Source organism: Eucyclogobius newberryi, unplaced genomic scaffold (assembly GCF_026437365.1).
Source record: "Eucyclogobius newberryi isolate DKJ021-1_F unplaced genomic scaffold, fEucNew1.0.hap1 SCAF_22, whole genome shotgun sequence".
Taxonomy (NCBI): Eukaryota; Metazoa; Chordata; class Actinopteri; order Gobiiformes; family Gobiidae; genus Eucyclogobius; species Eucyclogobius newberryi.
In genome coordinates, this window is record NW_027315857.1 from 18,897,367 (window position 1) to 18,919,198 (window position 21,832).

Here is a 21,832-nt window from a genome sequence, read left to right on the forward strand (position 1 = left end):
CTGTTCTTGTCAGCCAGTGTTCGTGTCAGTTTTATGTCAAATCTGTTTTGTATTCGGACAATATCGCTCAGTATTAGAGTCGCGCAATTTGCCGTTTTCATTCTTAACAGGGCTGAAATGAATGATTATGTGAGCTTTTTAAAATATTTTACCCAGATTAGGCTGATGTTAAATCGTTTAAAAAGGTCCTGATGGGAGAATATTTACAGACTTTTTCATTATTTATACAAAAGACACATTTTCCATGTCATTTTGAGTCTGGACCAGATAACGATCATTTAATTATTTGATTAGTTAACATCTATTCTTATAATCAATTAGTTGCTATTTATCATATAACTTGTTGCAGCGATCATTTTTGGATAAACATTTTAATTACCGTATTTTCCAGACTATAAGTCGAACGTACAAGTCTTTTTTCATAGTTTTGGCCGGGGTGGGACTTATATCTATATTTATACTTATATACTTATACTCCGGAGTGACTTATATGTGATATGATTTGTTATTTTCACACTTGCAACCGCATTTCATACTCCAGTGCGACTTATGTTTTTTTTTTCTTCTCGATTATGCATTTTTTGGCTGGTGTGACTTATACTACAGGAAATACGGTAATGTGCAGGTTCAATGGAGCCCACTTGCACTTTTTAACACAAGTATTTAACTATATATTTAATAGATTTAGCGTTAACAACTCAATTTAATGAAGTTTACAGCTGATTTTGGCTTCACTCGCAGGTCAAATTGCAATTGGATTTGATATTTTTTGTGATTGTCGACTTGGGGATAAGCATTTCTACAACAATATTAAATCTAGTGTCAAAATTAAACAGCAAATAAAACTTAAATATAACAAAGTATAAGAACACTTTTCTTTTCACCGTGTCACGTTTCAAAGACTATTGCAAAAACGTTCCCAAATAACAGCAATTTTCCTCACATCAAACGTCCTTCTTACATTTATCGGCGCATATTTGTTCACATTCCAAACACATTCCCTTTTCCATTGCAGCAATAGCTCAGAATATTATGTGAAGGGCTGCGTTTTCAGCGGAACAATTATGTAAATGTGATGGGGCAAACTTCACAAAGTCCCTCTATGAATTTTTAATATAATAATAAGCTGCAGCGACTTGACTTTTCCCGTCACAGTTTCTTCACTGAAGCGGGGCAAGCAGGATTCATTTTGCTTCAATTTCAGTTTTAATTAGCCACAGAACAACAAAGATGTATCAATAATTATGTTGAAGAGTAAATAATGTTATTAGATGACATCATATACTGGTTATAATGTTATATTGTATTAACGTCGACAAAAATGAAATACGAAACATAATAATGAACCACAATGTCAATCCAGTAGTAATTTGATCATGCTGTTATTGATGTATTGATATATATATTGATGTACGCCGTAAACAAACTATATTACTGTGTTACTATAGTACTGTGTTAACACCACAGGGTCACTTTACTACTCTAAAGACCTGGACCACTAATATTTGTTTTAAGTATAAAGCAAAATATATGTATAATTTTGTTTTTTGCATTTTAAAAGGACACATATAACGAAGTATTTGTACAGTTAAGACCTTTAAACACGCTCTGCAGTAACTTTACTTCTCCATTTCATGTTTCGGAAACTTAACTCATCAAAAAAAACAACAACTTTGTACCAGTCAGCCGTTTCCTCATAGGATTTGTGTCAGCGCTCCATCTACTGGCAAAAGCTAGCAAACCTAAGCACGCAGTCGTAATGAGCGTGCTTAGGAAGCATTATTATTTTTTTCAAACAGGCTCAAAATGGTTGCTCTTCCTTTTCATATCCCAGGATGTCGTCGTGTCTGCCGTCTGCGTTTGTGAACTCTGAACTTTCCATCCGCGCCGGAACCTTATGAATAAAACGCAGCTCATTTCACCTGCAGGAAATGGCCTCGGAGATGAGCAAAAGCTTTAAAAATAGACTTGACATCAGAAGAAGGCCTTCATTGGAGTCGCGGCTGTCACGAATCATAAAATAAATAGTTACCTACCTACAAATACGCTAATAACTGTTGCCATTGATCATTATTGCTTGTATTGGCACCAACTCTGAGCAGTGCTACAACAAAACCTGTCTATTCAATGCAAACAACAGTAAAAGCACCAGTTTTTCCTCAATCAATATCAAACATAATAAACAATGACTTTTACTGCCATTTCTATAGCTTACCACAAAGAAATCTTCAAGAAAAAGTCAAAGTTTCTCAAAGAAATGAAGCTTTTGTGCAATAAAGTATGTTAACGAGACAAAACTGCACAAAATAAGATTAATACAATAGTTTTTACAATAAATGAAGGTTTCTCAAACTACCAAAGCTTTAGGGTGTTACAGCTGCATACTTTTACTTACTTACTTCTGTATAGCCATGTTATTTTTTTTACCGTATTTTCCGGAGTATAAGTCGCACTGGAGTATAAGTCGCACCAGCCAAAAAAATGCATAATAGAGAGAAAAAATAAGAAAAAAACAGAGTATAAAATGCGGTTGCAAGTGTGAAAATAACAAATAATATCACATATAAGTCGCTCCCGAGTACAAATAAATAAGTATAAATATAAGTCACAGTGCGGAAAATACGGTAGTTGTACTCACTGTGACGTGAAATCCACAGGCTTATAAAGGCTGTAAACTAAAGACTTTCTGGGGCATTCTTCTTTTAAACCAAGCGTAGTAATATACACCATGGCCAGCGTTGCCATAACTCTTCCCAGACTAGCAGTACTGTACATTGAACTTAAATGCAACAGTGTGTAACGGCGACACCTCAGAAGTCGAGACCGGTGCAGAACAACACATTTGTAAAGTGCACTTCCTCGAATTGAGTTTGGGCGAAGGTTAGAGGCAAAAGTAACGGCCGCGAGACGGTAATTTCAAAGTAGGAATAATAATAATAATGAAAAAAAAAAAAAAAAAGGATGGGACTATTACTGTGGAGCAGATTGGGTTACGAGGCACTTTCACAAAGACAGGGAGGTTAGAGCAAATGGAAAGAAATTACACGATTCGAGCTGGAGAAAGGTGTTCCCGAGGTCGACAACAACGATAAATGGGGCGCTGCCAACAACTGACAATCGTAACAAAACATGGACGTCCAACTTCAGTTAAAAGTACATAAAGGTGCACTATGTAACTTTTTTTCTTACAAACTACCTCTGTAACTTAGCTATGGGACTCAGTTGACTTTTTATCATGAAAATACACAAGTTTAAAGGGCAGATATTAGACAAAATCAACTTTAACACGCGTTTAATCAGTGTTCTCACGTCATTGTTTACTCAAAGTTGTGATTGATTCCTGCATTCTTTTGTTTGAGGTAATCCCGTATTTTTCTTCACTCTGGCTCTAGAAAATGTCAGATTCACTTAACCACTGTCCCCGCCCATGCTCCACAGTTCAGCATTAAACACCTTCACTGAGACGAGCAGGAGGCACCGGCGGGTCACGTTACGGGTCAGATCCACGGTGAGGCGACTGCTCATTGAAAGAGCATGTTTTTAATGTCTCAGCAATAAAAAGAGTAACATGCAAGATGATAGATCTTTTAAAACTATACTACACATAAATACTACTACTACATAACTACTACTATAAAAAGTCGACGGAAACTAAAGGCAAGCTACAGTATGTGTGGTTTCTGTTGCGATAGAGTTTCAGATAAAGCCTCTTCCTCTTTGTAGCGCTGGCACAAGTCTGGGTCACCTTGTTCCTATTGTGCACTAAAGACACGTTTTTTTGTTCCCTTTCGGATTCAGAGCGGAGAGTCATTTTAAATCCATTACGGTAATGTCAACAGACGCCGCAGCAGAACTCACGGCAGAGCGGAGAGAGGACAATCTGGCCGAGTTATGAGAATAAACAAAAGCATTCAGTCAAACTGTAAAACGCTCTCTGTAAAATGGACTGTGACGTGTTGTGAACTTGTGATCCAACGGTTCGCCGCAGCCGTGGGTGTCGTCTCGAATGTAGATAGTCTTCTTTTTTTTTTTTATAGACGGCCTTGAACAGGAAGGTCAAGTGTTTTGACATTTATTGATTTTATTCATTCAAACATTTGTCGTTTCTGGGTCGCGCAGGGAGAAGCTCGGAAGCTTCATTCCATTACGTTATTCCATTACGTTGTATACTGTTTGTGCAACCCACTACGTATACATTGTGTTTTGATTTCATTTCATTTAATTTCTTTTATTCCATTTGATTTATTTTATTTTATTTCTTTTATGTATTTATTTCATTTCTTTTATGTATTTATTTCATTTCATTTATTTTATTCCATTTTATTTAATGTATTTATTTAATTTCATTTATTTCATTTTGTGTTTTAACTTTTGCTGTATAATAAATATTTTAATCTTAACATGAACTTTTTCAATCTAGTTAAATGAATATTATTAATATTATTTGTTTTTTATATATTATTATTACTTTTTTTTCTAAATTATTTATCTTTTTTTTTTAAATTTTTAAAAAAAATAGTATTATCAGTGGACACAGCGGCTTTTATTATCATTTGTAGATTAAAAAAATGTAAAAACAATGGATGGATTGGGATTATTTTTTTTCAGATTTTTGGAATATTCATTATCTACAATAAGAAAGTGATCATTCTGCACGTGTATTGCTCATTTTACAAAACATTCACTTTTTATCCGATACTTGAACCTGAACCAAGACAATAACAAGCACGACTCAATCCTCGATATCGCTGGCCCTGAAGTGCATTTGATAGAATACTGTAGAGTTAGTTTGGTCATAAATGATGATAAGTGTAGACGCACCTCTGCCATGTTGATGAGCCCCAGAGCCAGAGTCTTGTACCCGAGGATGGTCCGGTTTTTGTATCGTTTCCGTCTCTGGAGCATAATCTGGAGTTTGTTGGCGTCTCTTTTCAGGAAGTGCGGATACTGCAGAGCAAAAACACATCAGAACAGACGCATGGATCGGAGGGCTAAGTAAATACATGAATTTTGCAAAGCTGGTTTACGTTCGAGGTTGATAGAACTTCTTTTGTTTTTTTTGCCACACTGCCATATTTTTCATAATCCATTTGAGAGTTTACAAGAGTTATTCAAGCTTTTTATCTCGCATTCACCTCAAATAGACAAACACATACTTTTTATTCATCTTTTTTTAATAGAAATGACCTGTTCCCTGTTGAAATGGTCTTTTTTTTGCGTCAGAGAAAAAACTTGCGGCAAAATATATTTAACCAAGACAGGCTTTTCTAATTGTCATCAATATTCTTGGGTCTTTTTAATCACGAGGTCGGCAGACAGTTTGTCAGTAAAAGCATGTGGTTTAAAAACTAATCTAGACCCAGTTTAGTCCATCTTTAGTCCCGCTTCAGACCCGCTTAAGTTCCGCTTAAGTCCCGCTTTAGTCCCGCTTTAGTCCCGCTTTAGTCCCGCTTTAGTCCCGCTTCAGACCCGCTTCAGACCCGCTTCAGACCCGCTTCAGACCCGCTTCAGACCCGCTTCAGACCCGCTTCAGTCACGCTTTAGTCACGCTTTTGTCACACTTTTGACCCACTTTTGACCCACTTTTGACCCCCAGTTTAGACCCGGCTTAGACACAGTTTAGACACAGTTTAGACACAGTTTAGACACAGTTTAGACACAGTTCAGACCCGGTTTAGACACAGTTTAGACCCGCTTTAGACCCGCTGTAGACCCGCTGTAGACCCGCTGTAGACCCGGTGTGTACCTGTAATGAGAAGGTGAGCTGCAGATCAGTCTCTGTGAGTCCGGCCGATGAGAGCAGGATCTCGTTGGAGCGGAGGATTCTTTTTGAGCCCTGACAGAAAAAAAAGAAAAGACAAAACATTTTTTAAAGACAGAGAAGATGGAAAATCTCACACGGTGGCAAAACAATGAACTCATCACCCACACGCTGACAGACGAGCGAGAGAAGAGAGAAAAGAGGCATGGAAATGTGATCAAAACACCGAACATTCAGAGGAGCAAAACAGGATCACGGAACACAGACGTAACACATTCTAGTTTAGCCTTTCTATTTATTAAAACATTGAGAAAATGAAAGGACCAAACAATAAAACCTTTCTTTGTTATTCAGAACACGCAACGATAACGAATTTCCATTCAATTTGACCTTATTTCTACGTTTTGGTGGCTGTGATTTACCTGTAGTTTGACGGCAATAACCACCGACGTGAGGTCTTTGTCCAACTCCTTCAACATGATCAGCTTCTTCAGCGTCAGGTTGAAGAGTCTGCAACGGAAAAACAAAACCCCCCAGTTAGGACTCATCATACATAACATATGGCGCTTGAATGGAAATCACAATTCGAATAGTTGCAATTAGCAAATCGCAACGACTGCAATTGATTAGCGACTTTACAAACGTAGATATTTAGATATTCAGTCTTTTCTCACATGAATTGATGCTAAACCAGTTTAAAATGTGAACGTCGAACAAAATCCACAAATCAAACTCACAAATCTTGTCCGAAAAATCACAATTAAACATGATTCCCAATTTGCTCAGGTTTTTTCATGTTTTTTTTGGCTCAGACACAATCAACGTTGTAATATTTGTAATAATCGGGTCAAAATTGCCATCTGAATGCTCACAATTACCAAAGGTCGTACTTATTTCAGACATGGAAGATGCATCTTTCCACTAAGACGGACAATATTGATCGAGCAAAACGAATACTTATATCTGTATCTCCACCGAGACGAGGAAGTGACGCCCAGACAGGCTTTGGAAGGTATTTAAAAACAATAAAACCCACTTAGAGTGGACAAAATGCCATACTGTGGAACATTCCAGGCAAAAGGATAACATCACATTGAAAAGCGGACCCTTCCCACACCATAAAAGTGACCATAAAGTGCATTCGCATTAAGACGGCAATTATAGTCTCAATACGTCATTTGCCGTTAAAACCCAGACAGACTCGAGGCAGCGAAATGCAATCAATGAGCCGTCGTTGAAGAAAACACGCCGCGCCCAAAAAGCATCCGAGCGCGCAGAGGTGGCGTGTTCAATAATGCATCGGCGGCGGCCACAAAGTAACAGTAAAGCGCAGGCTGGACCAGACGACGGGGGATAATGTGCTCTGAGCGTGGTTCAGGCCTCACTGGAGGGACACGGGCGCTTTACGTGATGCTGAGCGTAAAGTAGACCATCGAACCATCGACTTCAGACCCAACGTAAAGTAGTTCTGATTAGTCCTGAGCTAGACCTGATTTAGTCCTCGTTTAGCCCTGGTTTAGACCGCTTTTTAGTCCAAGTGATGGTTTTGTTCGGGATTATTTTAAACGTTTGAATGCCTATCTCCCAGTTTACACCGAGGCAGTAACAGTGTGAAAGCGCCGCAAACACTTTAGTCCCGCTCTAGTCCCGCTCTAGTCCCGCTCTAGTCTCGCTCTAGTCTCGCTCTAGTCTCGCTCTAGTCCCGCTCTAGTCCCGCTCTAGTCTCGCTCTAGTCTCGCTCTAGTCTCGCTCTAGTCTCGCTCTAGTCTCGCTTTAGACCCGCTTTAGACCCGCTCTAGTCCCGCTCTAGTCCCGCTCTAGTCCCGCTCTAGTCCCGCTCTAGTCCCGCTCTAGTCCCGCTCTAGTCCCGCTCTAGTCTCGCTTTAGACCCGCTTTAGTCCCGCTTTAGACACTTTAGTCCCGCTCTAGTCTCGCTCTAGTCCCGCTCTAGTCCCGCTCTAGTCCCGCTCTAGTCCCGCTCTAGTTTCGCTCTAGTCCCGCTTTAGTCTCGCTTTAGTCTCGCTTTAGTCTCGCTTTAGTCTCGCTTTAGACTCGCTTTAGTCCCGCTTTAGACATACTTAAGTCCTGCTTTAGTCTCGCTTTAGACCCGCTTTAGTCTTGCTTTAGACCCGTTTTAGTCCCGCTTTAGTCCCGCTTTAGTCTTGCTTTAGACCCGCTTTAGTCTTGCTTTAGTCCCACTTTAGTCCCGCTTTAGACCCGCTTTAGTCTCACTTTAGTCCCACTTTAGACCCACTTTAGACCCGCTTTAGACCCGCTTTAGACCCGCTTTAAACCCGCTTTAGACTCGCGGGAATTGCTTTTAACGCTCCGGTCAGACGCCAGCAATGTCTCGCACGCGTTTCCCTCAAATGAGGTCAGAGTTTACATTTGTCATCGGAGCGTCTCCATAATGTAAGGAGCCTAATTAATTAATGAGAGCAGAGCAGCCGCAGCCTCTTATGGCTCTAAGAAAAACCTGGTTCCTCTCGACATTTGTATATTTCAAAAGAGGCCGACATCATACCCAACGAGCAAAGAAAGCACAATTAATTATATAACGTATGATTAAAACACATTGTCCTTTCAAATGCAAATGTCATCTGCAAATTAAGTCAAATGCAAATTGCCTCCGTTAAGCGTCGTTAATCCCGCCGCTCGCCTCGGACTCGCTTACTGCCGATTAAACCCGTCTCACTCCATTTCACGTCCTCGGAACGCCACGTTTACTGAAGGTCAAAAGGTCAGTCCCGCTGTGGACATAATCCAGATATTATCGAGACGTTACCAAAGCGCTTTCGACCCGGGCGACCACAAACAAGCCATTTACACCAGCCGACACAAACGTGTTAGACGTGCTGAGTCAGAGTGCAGCAGGTTTCAGGTTTCTTACATCAAAATATGGCGATTTATGGTCACGATTAGATGGAATAACGCCCTTAAATCTTAATTAGTATTGGGAAGTATGTGGGTAAGATCTGTCCCTGGTTTAGTCCAGGTTAGAAGAGTGAAAAAGGGACAATATTGCAGTTGTGACTTGAGATGAACAGGATATTCTAGTTTTGCACATCGTCTATAAACAACACATTCAAGAGCTCTCAAACAAGTTACATTTACCCCTTTTGTGTTTCAATTTACAGTCCATTCATGCTTTTTTTGTGTGACTCTTATCAAGATCATGCATAAAATACATATTGAGATAGTCATTGTCTCTGTGTTTAATCTTTGTTTGGTTTGGGGCCAGTTCAGCAGTTCAGAACCACAGTCTTGTAAAACCTGTGGCACAGAATGACTCGACACAAATCAATTCAAGTCAACGTGTTGTGAAATCTATCCCCTTCTTTGAGTAGGACGATAGACAGACGTGTGGCGGAAGTGAAAGTAAAGCCTGGCCCGGAGGATCAGTGCTCGGGGTGGAACAATGCGAAACCAGCAGTCAGCAGCAGCAGCAGCATTGGGGAAGTGCAGCTGAGTTACTGCACGTGCCACTGGCGTTTGGTTTTTGTTCGTGTAACCTTTATTTGACTTGTGGTCCAGACGACGTCAATAAAGCAGTGTGTTCGATCATGTGGCTCTAGGAGTGAACGGGGCAAAGAGTAAACACAGAAAAGACTCATGTTTCTTGGTTTATATGTTCACAAGACACACGGTAAGTCAAGCAAAACCTTCCCAATAAGGCATTTAAAATACTTTTTTTTAATTTTCTAAATGTGTTTTTTGAAACTGTTATCACTGGGTGTCAAAATGTCAAATAGTTTTTTGTTGGTTTTTTGTTTGTTTGGTTTTTGTTTGTTTGTTTGTTTGTTTGTTTGTATTGGGGCTTTTAGTTTTGTTTTTTGTTGTTTTTTAATTATTTTTAATTGTTGTTTTTTGTTTGTTTTTGTTTTTTTGGAGTGTGTTTTGTGTGTTTTTATTGGGGCTTTTTATTTTTATTGGGGTTTTATTCATTTATTATTTGATTTATTACTATTATTATTTTGTTTATGTATTTAAATTTAAAATGTATGATGGATTACCACTTCTCTAGTATACATGACCAGGTGTATGAAATAAAGCATCCTGAATGATAAAATAACCATAAAGTGACATAAACAGCCAACAATTTATATTAAATCCAAGCTTTTGTAGGAAGTGCTTTTTCCTTTTAAATTGTTCACAATCATATTTTAGAATTCTTACAAAGATACGTGATATAAATAATCCTGACTGTTCATTAGGCCTTGCAGATTTTCTCATTGAATGGCACTTATCTGAGAAAAAAATCTCTTCATTGACGTTGAATGTAGGAAAAATTAACGATATGGTTCGTTCAAAAGTAACAAACACAAAGGAAAGTGATTCAAAACGTTTATACATATTTTGGCCTCAACTTAACACGGTATTTGTCCTCTTGAAATATGATTGCAGGAGTGGACTATGACGTCGTCTGAAGACAGGACGCTTCGGTTTGAGCCGTTTAGACAAAAGATCTTTACTAAACGTGCCTCTGGAGTTACAATCTTCATCCCTCGTTCAAACTCTTTATGAGATGGATAAAGCCAGCTGCCTCCACTCTTCCCCAAAATAGAGCGATTTGGCAAAATAAATAAATAAACACATTCAATTCCTCTCATTCTCATCAGCTGCAGCAAGTGTCGGCACCGTTTGCTTCAGTTGAGCTCATATTTTACATTTCTGTACAATTAAGATGTGCAGTAAGTTCAGTTAACGTTAGATTAGAAAAGTGGCTTTGCTTGTAGAACGATTCCACGCACTATCATGAAGTACCGTATTTTTCCCGGACTATAAGTCGCACTGGAGTATAAGTCGCACCAGCCAAAAAATGCATAATAAAGAAGAAAAAAAACATATATAAGTCACACTGGAGTATGTAATGCGGTTGCAAGTGTGAGAATAACAAATAATAATCACGTATAAATATAAAAATAAGTCGCACCAGAGTATAAGTCGAACCAGCCAGAAAATGCATAATAGAGAATAAAAAAAAATATATAAGTTGCACTGGAGTTTGAAATACGGTTGCAAGTGTGAGAATAACAAATAATATCGTATAAATATAAGTATAAGTCACACCCCGGCCAAAACTATGAAAAAACTGCGACTTATAGTCCGGAAAATACGGTAAATGAATTGTACAGAGCATGATTATGAACTGGATGGACAGCCCTATGTCACAATATAATCGGAAGAACAAAAAATAGATATTTTAGTGTCAATTTTACAAGCCAAATTAAACAGTTTCACACTTTAAATAACACACTTAAATGTAAAGGCAAGTTTATGAATCTGTTATTATTGACGAAGCTTGATTTCATACAGGGTAATCTATGAGTTGTTTGGTTATGATGTCAAAAAGCATCAATGACAACGACAAAACACGCGGTTGAATTGTGACGTTTGTTCTCCGCACGTGGATGCGTTTGTGTCAGATCGATGATAACATGTTGTGAGGCGACAGTGACAGATCTGGAGGAGGAAGTGCAACGCGAGTCTGAAATAAAATGGACTGGAAGTCTATAATTGACTCGATCATTTCGCTTTTCACATCGGGGGGTTTTAGTTGTCACATGTCAAGTTGTTGTTTTTTTTCCCTACAAAGCAAAAGAAACGGACTTAAATCTTGCATAAAAATAGTACAATTCATCAAAATATCATTCAAAAGGTCTATGAAATCTGTAAAATCCACAGATAAAGCTAAATCCTAACTGTCAACTAATTAAAATACTAAAAAGAAGAAAAAAAACATTCTAAAAACAAAAAGATGATGAAAAATCTGGTCACGCACATTTTAGAATGACAATTTTTCAATACATTTTTCACAATTTCACAATTTTTGACCAAATTCAGAACAAAACAACCCGTGAATTCCTAATAATTTACTTTCATTCACATTGTCTATCCACGGGCTTTATAAAGTGACACTTTGTGGACGATAAAGTCAACTTAATGTGACAAAACAAACCAACAAAAAGAGCATTACGTTAAGATTTACTTGTTGACTTGAAATGCCTTAATTAGCTTCTAAAACTGTCACATTTTTCATCATAACGGTCGCTTTATCTATTTATTTTATTGTCTCAGCTTTGAACCATGCGTCTGCACTTAAAGATCACATGAACTGAATGAAATAATAGATTAGGTTCTTATAATTATGTGACTGAATAATCTTGATATCTTGGATTATACTTTGAAATAAAATGGAGGAAATGGACCGACCATCCATAACGATATAATTTATCGCGCTGCGTCGTTTGAGACTCGAAGCCGCCGTAAACATTGGCCACATGTTTGCGTTTACGGCCGCCGAGCGTCGCTGCAGCCCGGAGGAGGAGGAGAGTATGGCGTACAGGTTGGCCAGTCACGATAATGACGGCGTCGGTCGATAATTTTTGTGTCAATATTTGTGGCTATTTTTTTTTTTGTTCAAGTTATTTGTCTATAATACAGATACAAACTAACTACTAAAGTGTTTCATTCTGCTGTTTATTTATTGTACTTTTCGGACTTTAAGCCACTATGTTTTTCCCACGCTTGAACCCTGTGATCGTTACAACGATGCGTCTAATTTATAGATTTTACTGGCAAACGACCACCAGAGGGCACTTTAGCAGGAAGCACGAGCAGTTGACACACAGTAGAAGAAGACGGTGGAAGCACTGTTCAAGAAATACATCGTGTTTTCTATAGTTTAAGCTTCAAAACACTGCATGTTTTATTACAATCAGACTCATATTCACAGAGAAATGAGTCCGATGAAGAAGTGACTCTAGACATGGGAAACACAAAGACACAAATGGATCGCGGACAACAAAGACACAAATGGATCGCGGACAAGTTTAGAACCTGCTGCATTGAAAAGTGCTTTCTTGGCCAGACCTGACGGGTGAAAAGACAACATGTGCAACACTACCGCATTTATTTATGTGTAAATATCTCATGTTACAACGTGGGCACCTGCGGTTTTATTGTCAGGTGCGGCCCGTATATGGACAAGTTCTATTTTCTTCGGAGATTTTGTGTGCCCGAAATGTTCTTTTTAAACAGTATTGTACATTTCGAATCGTTTTTAGGGGATAATCCTGCTTTAAAGTTGTCGTGTCAGTGGCATGAATAATGTTATCAAAATCATCTTCAACAATATATCGCACTTCAAAATGATTGCGACAGGCCTCAAGTATTTAATCGTTTTAATTGCTCAAAAATAGCTTGAAAACCGTGCATTCTTCACGAGCGTACCTGTGACTCTACTCGCTGGCGCCACCCGCTTGTCTCCATGGATATAAATAAGTTCAATGTCACACATTGGGACATTAAACAGAGAGGCAAAGCAACAACTGGTCCAATGAGACTGGCACAAAGCTACGCAGTGCATTTTTAACTGGATTTATTACTTTAAACTGTAAAACTAGACAGAATATGCACCTTATAAAACTTAAGAGTTAGTTTTGTTGGTAGAAAAAGAACTATTGGACTATTTTCCAAAAACTTTAGTGATTTTGACAATGTTTGTGTGGCATGACTAACTCTGCTTCATTAGATGTTAAAAAAAGGGAATTTGTTTAATAAAAAGCTAAACCGTATGCTATAAACTTAACCAGAACATGTATATTTTCTTTCTTCCATTTTCAGCCAATCACATCCTTCAATTCCACCTCTAATTAGCCAGTTTCATCAAACAAATTAAATGAAATATTAGCAAAAGTTCACTGTTAACTTGAATCCTCCTTCACATTTCATCCATGTATTTTCCCAGCGCAGAAGCCATTTCTGGTATAAAAACAGCTTCATTTCATTGTGTATTCGTCTGTGTCGGTCTCTTGTCCAGATCAAAGCCGGGTCCAGTGCTGTTTTTGAAGTTTCGGGTCTGGCCTCGGCGGTCAGACACTCTTTACGACGAGGGGGAGAGATGAAAGAGCGCTCCGGGTCGATCGGGCTCGACCGTCTGCCGAGGCAGTGCCTTTAATCTCCCAAGTACAAAAAGCAAACGTTACACTCGAGTTTCACGGCTTTAGTTTAGACGCTTTTTGACCTTGACGAGACGGAATTGCAGCATAAACAAGGAGCGAGGTTTAATGGGAGTAACGAAAGCCACTGGGCATTTTAACCAATTCAACAGTATTTGTGTGTGACGTCAACTCTAAGTAAGTCTAAAAATATATTTGTCTTTGTCAGCTGTGGTATGTAGTTATTTTAATATACTGTATAAGAAAAAATCTACAATCCGAACAAAAGACGTGTTTGAAATGTAGTATTAAGGATATCTATAGCACATTTAGCAGTTGTTGCCGTATTAAATAGGTTTAATATAAATAAATGTTGCTAGGGTGGTCAAAAGAAAGGTATAACCAGATAAAAATGTATAAAAAACTACATCGAAACTAGAAACTCTTTAAATGTTCGATTCGACGCGATACACGGCTCACGATGCGATAATATCACCATCTTGCGATAATCGATATTTTGCCCATGATACTCCACGATAAATCACTTAAAAAAAGAACATAATAGGTTTCAGCAACATTTTTCTTAGTTAAACTACAACCTGCACGAACTCAAAATTAAAAACAACCATTTAAATCATGGGTGTGGTGGAAAGTGAAGAGTACTAAAGTAAAAGTACTGCACTAAAGTAAAACATTTTACAGTGGATACTTTGTCCATTTACTTCCCTACATTTGAGAACAGGTATTACTTACTTTCTACTTCCCTACATTTTTAACAGGACTGAGTAAAAAGTACATTGAGCTTTGAACTTATTTCCCCTCGACAGCAGAAGAACTTCACAACAAAAACACAAATAAATAAGGAAATCAATTGTTTCTGTTGAACAAAAAATACCTAAATAAATCGGCACAATTTTTTTTATCCAGATCACTACATTGACACTTTAATAGTTCCCAAAATCAGTTTTAAAGAGGGTTAGTATTTGAAAGTATTTCAAAGTGTACTTCAATCCTCTAACGGCAGTATTTATTTATTTTGTACTCGCGTAACAAAATGGAGTACTTCTATCCCGGTAAATGTCACAATAAGATAAGACAAGATAAGCCTTCATTTGTTCCACAATGGGGAAATTCCAGTGTTGCAACCCAGAGTAGGTACAGAAGTAAATAATAAAGAATAGATAACTTATAAAAAACTTTTAAAAAACACTCTCAATAGAAAAGCTCTTATAAAAAAAACTCTTAATAAAAAGTAAATAATAATAACAATAGTAACACAGATGATTGAATAAGCAAATCAAATCCAATACAATAAATGTATATAATGGAGTACTATAATATCCACCATCATAAACTACTCTCCTTCCACAGGTGTGAACAGTGTGTTAAATCCCCAGCTAAGAATGACCTTATCTCGCATTCACAGCCCAACGCCGGCCGTATGTTCATGTGTGAACGTGTGGGTCGTGTTCAAGAGAAGAGCCTATATGGTTGACCCGGACAACCATCCATCAGGAAGCCGGGACCCGCTCCGGCACCGCTCCAGCCCCGCCCCGCCCACCTTCACACACGGGGAATAGGAGTGATATTTCCCCACAGGTCTCGTCCCAAACGACCCGTGATATTTATGCGACTTTATGCTCGGTTATTTTCGCAAAGTCTGGTCTGGAGAGTCACTGTCGACGTCTGCGATTTGTCACACGGCGCTCAAAACGCTTTGCTATTATTCAGACGGTTTAGTCCAATATAATGCATCGTGTTTATAGAGATACGTGGTCAAATGAGTAGTTTAGATACTAGTTTTGGTATCGATTAGTATCTGATTTTCAATACTTTATGCAAATCCAGTCCTATATTATTCTGCAGTTGAAAAGTACAAGACTGATTTAAGACAATGACGAAAACTATGGTAAACAACGATATTTGGACTTCAAAATGGCATCGAGAACACACCTAAACATAGGGAAGTTGAATTATGACGATTGAACATTTATTTGCTCAGTGAAGTCGATCAACAAACGAGGAAATGAAAATAGGCGACTGGGGATGTCATTATTCGGTCAATCGATAATTGTGATTATTTAGGTCAATTTAATCGTAAGAACCCAAAAATAATAATCGTGACAATTTTAGAAGCAAAATTAAGTATTTTCAGTTTGATCTAGCGTCCAAAAAAAGACCTAAAAGTAAATAACCTTTTTTTCTGGCTTTTTTAATATCAAATTTTACTTTATTTTGCCTTTCAGGAAGTACATTTTCGTAAAGCCGCTCACAAACCTGAGAAACAGTGACATGTTAGACAACTACCATGAAAAAAAATGAAATATTTCACTATTGTTTGGTCACAGTATCAATAATCGTGAATAATCGTTAAATCGCAATGTTTTTTCCTCACAATAATCATAACACTAAATATCGTAAAACTAAAATAAACAAGAAGGGTACATTCCATTTTGTAAACTATTAGAGCCCAAACGATATATTGTGCATTTTTAAAGATATTCAAAGTAATTTACAGTATAGTAATATATATAGTATAGTATAACAAAACGCTAAAAGAAGAGCTGATACTTAAAACTCTACTGACATGTTTATAGACAATTTAACACATTTTTCATAAGTGTCTGAATATCATTACCGAGATTTATAGTCGAGATATAATTTTGTGTCAATATTGCCCAGCCCTTAATAATCATAATTGTAATTGAAATGTGATTAATTATTGAAACAGAAATATGTAAAGAATGTTATCACTTCAACTGGAGAATAAACAAATTATTTCTAACTAAGACTATTTAATGTGACTTTATCTGCAAAAATAAATCATATTTCATGTCGTGTGTGTTTTATTGTATTTGTACCGCACTTTGATCCATTGTGGCGTTTTCAAATGTGCTTTATGAATAAAACTTGACTTACTTAAACCACAAGAAATAAAATAAATGACAAATAAAAAGTCTCACTGTGTCGTCCAAGTGCGACATGAGAAAGATAAAATAATTAATAATAACCCAACATTGTCCTTTTTTCAGCTGCAACTCTTGAAATAAACAGTTCCATTTATAGAAGGCTGTGACGCTTCGAAGACGGGAAACATTACATAAAGCGCTTGGCGTTTACGAGGGCATGGCGCTTATGTAACCAACACGCTCGTCTTTTCATTCACGGCGGCGCTCCCTCCTCGTTTCCCCGGCCGTCCCTGATTCCCCGGCGCTCTTCCTCCTTCTCGTCTATAACTCTGATCGATGACGGCGTGTGGAGCTTGCCGACAGAAGCCTCCGCAGCGCGACTCTTCGCCCGTCCGCTCCTCGGAACTCTCATTATCAAAGCGTTACATCGATTGTCCAGAGCCGAGCACGGGAAAACCAGGCAAAAACTCCTCTGCGGACATCGAGGTGGCGACAGTTTAAGGATCGAGGTCACACTATCAACTATAAACCTTTAATGGACTATTTCTGTCACTTAGAGCAATGATTGTACGTACATTTTGATTTGCCAATAGACGAAACAGTTAAAATTTGTAAAATTTCAAGTGATTTAATATGATAACAGATGAGAGAACATGGTGCATAGGGGCACGTATGCTAACGCTAACACCTTCAGCTACATGACGCACAGACAGAACTGTGGTGAGTGTCTGGTATGTTAACGTAACATATGAACAGTTATTCAGATAACTATAGCATAAAGAACATGCTAACAAGTTTACCAAAGCAGCAGTTTTACTCCAAATCACTAAATTCATTGAATTCTTCTTCCTCTGTGTCACTTCTAAACAACTCCACAAACTCCAGAGGTAGACAAACTCCACTGTTCACAATATAAACGTTTAGTGTTATGATTATAGTGAGAAAAACAGATTTAACAGTGAAATCTTTCATATTCTTTCATTTCCATTGTCTAACGTGTTGCTGTTTCCTCAAGTCTGGGACCATTTTATGAAATTTAACTTTCCGACAACAAAATAAAGTTAAATGAGACAAAAAAAAAAAGTTATTTAAATTTAGTTCAAATTTTTGGACTCTAGATTGAAACTAAAAATACTTCAGTTTGCTTCTGAAATTGTCACTATTATTATTTTTTGGTTCTGAATAATCACTATTAACTATTGACTGAATAATCGTGACATTCCTGCTGCATTGTAAGAATTTGATGTGACCTGCTTTTATTTTGATAAACTCAGTCATTTTCATTGCATGTCTAATGAAATAAAAGCAGGTCTTAAGTGTTCAACCACATGACATTGTGTTTTCGTCTGCAAATGTTAAACTGAGACAAAAGACAGTGTCAGGTGTTTTGGAAACTTGGCCCGCTCCGTCCAGAGTAAACACAGGAACAACAGAAGAGCAGCGTGAACAGGAGCGCGTCTCTTAGTTCTGTCATTTAGGAACTTTCACTCGGAAAACAGGCACAAATACAGTGACTTTCATAGGCACAACAGATCATGTGACCGTCTTAAAATCCTCACGTCTTTCAGTATGACATCTACCGTATTTTCCGGACTATAAGCACCTTTTATCACACTTCGGCCGGGGTGCGACTTATATGTGATATTATTCGTTATTTTCACACTGGCAACCGCATTTCACACTGATAAACGCAAGAGGGCGCTCTCGGCTCTAAGCGATGCAGAAGAAGAATCTGCACTTCCTCTACCTCTGGAGTTTGTGGAGTTGTTTAGAAGTGACACAGAGGAAGAAGAATTCAGTGGATTTAGTGATTTGGGGTAAAACTGATAAAACTTTGGTAAACTTGTTAGCATGTTCTTTATGCTATAGTTATCTGAATAACTGTTCATATGTTACGTTAACATAGTTCTGTCTGTGCCTCATGTAGCTGAAGGTGTTAGCGTTAGCATACGTACACCTATTCACCATGTTCTCTATCTTATTATTTTAAACTGCATTTCAAGATGAAATGTCGGTTCTTGGTCTTGGATTTTGTCAAATAAATTTCCCCCAAAAAATGCGACTTATACTCCAGAAAATACGGTATAGCGGTAAACTTTTAAGACAAAAACCATGCAGTGGAAATCCTGCTTTTTAGAATTTTAGAAATGCATTTACAGTAAGTTTGGATCATTAATTTAAACTTAAAATCTCTATATTCATTTTTTGGAACGAGCCAAAGTTCCATCATTTGTTTCCCTCATAATTAAGTCTTAACGTTTCAGATTAATTTACTCCGTCCGTCTTCTGTGACAAGGCGATTGGCACGAAGCATTCCCGCACGTCACATCTCATCTCCGTCTCATACCGTCTCCCATCATGCACCTCTCCCTTCTCGCCTTCCAGTCAGTAGCAGATTTACGGCCCGGTTTCAGCGCCCATAAACACATTATATACAACCACATATTATTCAACGTTCGCCAAAACAAGGGCAAACTTCAGCTACAAGTTTAGTGAGGAGTGGACGTCCTCGGTGGTGACCCGGGCGACCACCGGAGCGTGAAAACAAATGGCGCCATGGAGACCGTACGGAAGCGGAGTTTGAGCGCTAAAGCTGGTGAGCGGGTAAACAAAAGAAGGCTAATTTCCCAAGTGAATTAAAGACATTAAAGCAACAATACAGAAGCCAATTATTACAATGTACCATCAGCTTAGATAAAACAATATACTATATAATGTGTGGTGTATTTGTACTGTAAGCACTTTGCATCAAGTACAGGTGAGGTATCTATACAAACAATATATGCTATGGCTTATTGTTTATGATATGACGGCAAAATGCTGCAAAAGAGCTGAAAGAAATGGACTATAAAGTGATATTTCTGCAGTATTTCTCCAGTTCTTTCACTCAAAGGATTGACAAACGGTCTTCTGATTACGGTTAACAAGATAAATAACATAAAATAACATAATAAGTAAGTAAAATGGGATATTCCCCTGTGAATAGCTGTGTTTTTCATGTTAAATTCATGCTTTTCAACCTGCCTTTTTACATTATTGGCAGTCCATTTACGGAAATATTACGTATGGACAATGTCATTGATCGAGATTTTTTTCATTTATTAGTAACAAAAAACTCAAATGCTGCACTGTAAATGCTGCACTAGTCTCTGTGGGTGCGAGTGTGTGTTATTCCCTGTTAAAATTGAACGTATGCTACAATCATTAAAGAAATCAGGCTTGCACAATATGTAGCAAAAGTGTCGATATCTAAATATTGGCGAATAGAATACATTTTGCAACAAAGTAAATATACTGCATGAACCCCATTGTCTTCCATCTGACAGAAATATGCGGTATTCAAAATGTAAACAAGGAAAAAAGCAGATTTTACTCATACTTTTTGTCGTCTCCGTCTCTTATTCAGACGGAATTTGATGAATACATTAAGTTATGAACGTTTCGCTCAAAATTGCTTTCAACACAGCGGAAATGATTGTGTCAAAAAGTACTATGTGTAAATACCGCAGCAGTTCACAGTAAAGCACACCGCAATACTTTTCAAATATCGCGCTGCCCTTCGAAAACAATACAACAAAACTACTGACATTGACATCATTAAGACAAAGAATATATATAATTTTTTAATTCAGACAGTTTTCCAATAACATCAACTTTAATTAGATTTGCAAATATTAAAAGCTAAATTAAGTGTTTTCAGAGAGGACATACACCCACATAATTGCAGGCAGTTGTTTGCAAACTAAACCATTCAAATAGCATTTTCCATTCAATCCTGATTCCTCTTTCCACCCCAGTTCAGGCGTTAAATGTTGAGTATTTTGCAGTCCTTGGAAAACACATGTAAGCCGGTGTTTTCATGTTGTTTGTGAGCACGGGGAGCGGGTTTCCGGCGCTGCGTGAGCTCCCGTTTGATCCGATCTGGGCTGGTTTTTCCCATTAACCCCGACGCAACCACTTCGATCAATTAGACGAGCGCGGACTGTATGTGGAGCCCGGTTCGGTGAAGGAAGACGGTATTTCCCGCGCGCCGCAATAACGAGCTTCTTCACCAACAGCGTGCTCTTAAAATAGCCCAGTTTGAGACGTTCTGTAAAGATGTCAACAGCGGCGATGACTCAGAGTTTCTCATCTTTACGGCTGCGTTTGAATAAGACGAGGGACGTGTCGAGTCTGGCGTTACGTAACAAGCTAAATATTTAAAATTTTTGAGGCTTTGTGAACTAGAAGGACTTATGGTGACGTCGTGTTGCTAAAGCGGCTTTCACTGGGACCTGTGGACGAGGCCTGTGCTGCATTTAGGAGCGCTACCGACGCTCTTCACGAAGCACGGCTAAAGGTTATTTCAATGAGATATTAACGTACCGTATTTTCCAGACTATAAGTTGCATTTTTTTCATAGTTTGCTGGGGTGCAACTTATACTCCAGAGTGACTTATATATGTGATATTATTCGTATTTTCTCACTGGCAACCGCATGTCACTTCCTCTACCTCTGGGAGTTTGTGGAGTTGTTTAGAAGTGACTCTGAGGAAGAAGAATTCAATGGATTTAGTGATTTCGGGTAAAACTGATGCTTTGGTAAACTTGTTAGCATGTTCTTTATGCTATAGTTATCTGAATAACTGTTCATATGTTACGTTAACATACCAGACACTTACCACAGTTTGTTGTCTGTGCGTCATGTAGCTGAAGGTGTTAGCGTTAGCATACGTACACCTATTCACCATGTTCTCTCATATGTTATTATTTTAAACTGCATTTCAAGATGAAATGTCTGTTGGTCTTGGATTTTCCAGTACTCCAGTGCGACTTATAGTCCGAAAAATACGGTATATCAGCCCGAACAGAATGATGATGACATTTATTGAAGACTGATACTATTTTTTTTTTTATATATGTATGTAGCCTCTGACGCACACTCTCAGGGTTTATACAGATTCTAAACTTATTTCCGTCAAAGGAGAAAAAAAAACTAGACTTCTGTAGACTTGGTTTGATTCTGTTCTAGTCCTCATTTTAACCCTTGTCAAGTCCAGGTTTGGATCCAGGTTTAGTAATGATTAGCAATGTCACAATATCATACTTTAGCGTTACGATCATTGTGAGAAAAAGCATCACGATTTAACGATTATTCACAAATATTGAGACCGTGACCAAGCAATAGTGAAAATTTTCATTTTCTTTCATTCCTGTGGTCTGATCTGACATATGACTGTCCA

The 21,832-nt window shown here is 38.1% G+C and overlaps 1 protein-coding gene across 1 annotated transcript in view; it reads right to left on the minus strand.

The window, feature by feature from the left end:
• LOC140371472 (phosphofurin acidic cluster sorting protein 1-like) overlaps nt 1-21,832 on the minus strand; it is a 100,802-nt gene that overhangs the window by 34,992 nt on the left and 43,978 nt on the right. The window contains exons 2-4 of the mRNA XM_072458638.1: nt 6,184-6,271; nt 5,747-5,836; nt 4,822-4,947 (exon numbers count right to left, since the gene is read on the minus strand). Of these exons, the coding sequence (XP_072314739.1) occupies nt 4,822-4,947; nt 5,747-5,836; nt 6,184-6,271 (304 nt within the window). The remainder of the gene's footprint in view (nt 1-4,821; nt 4,948-5,746; nt 5,837-6,183; nt 6,272-21,832) is intronic.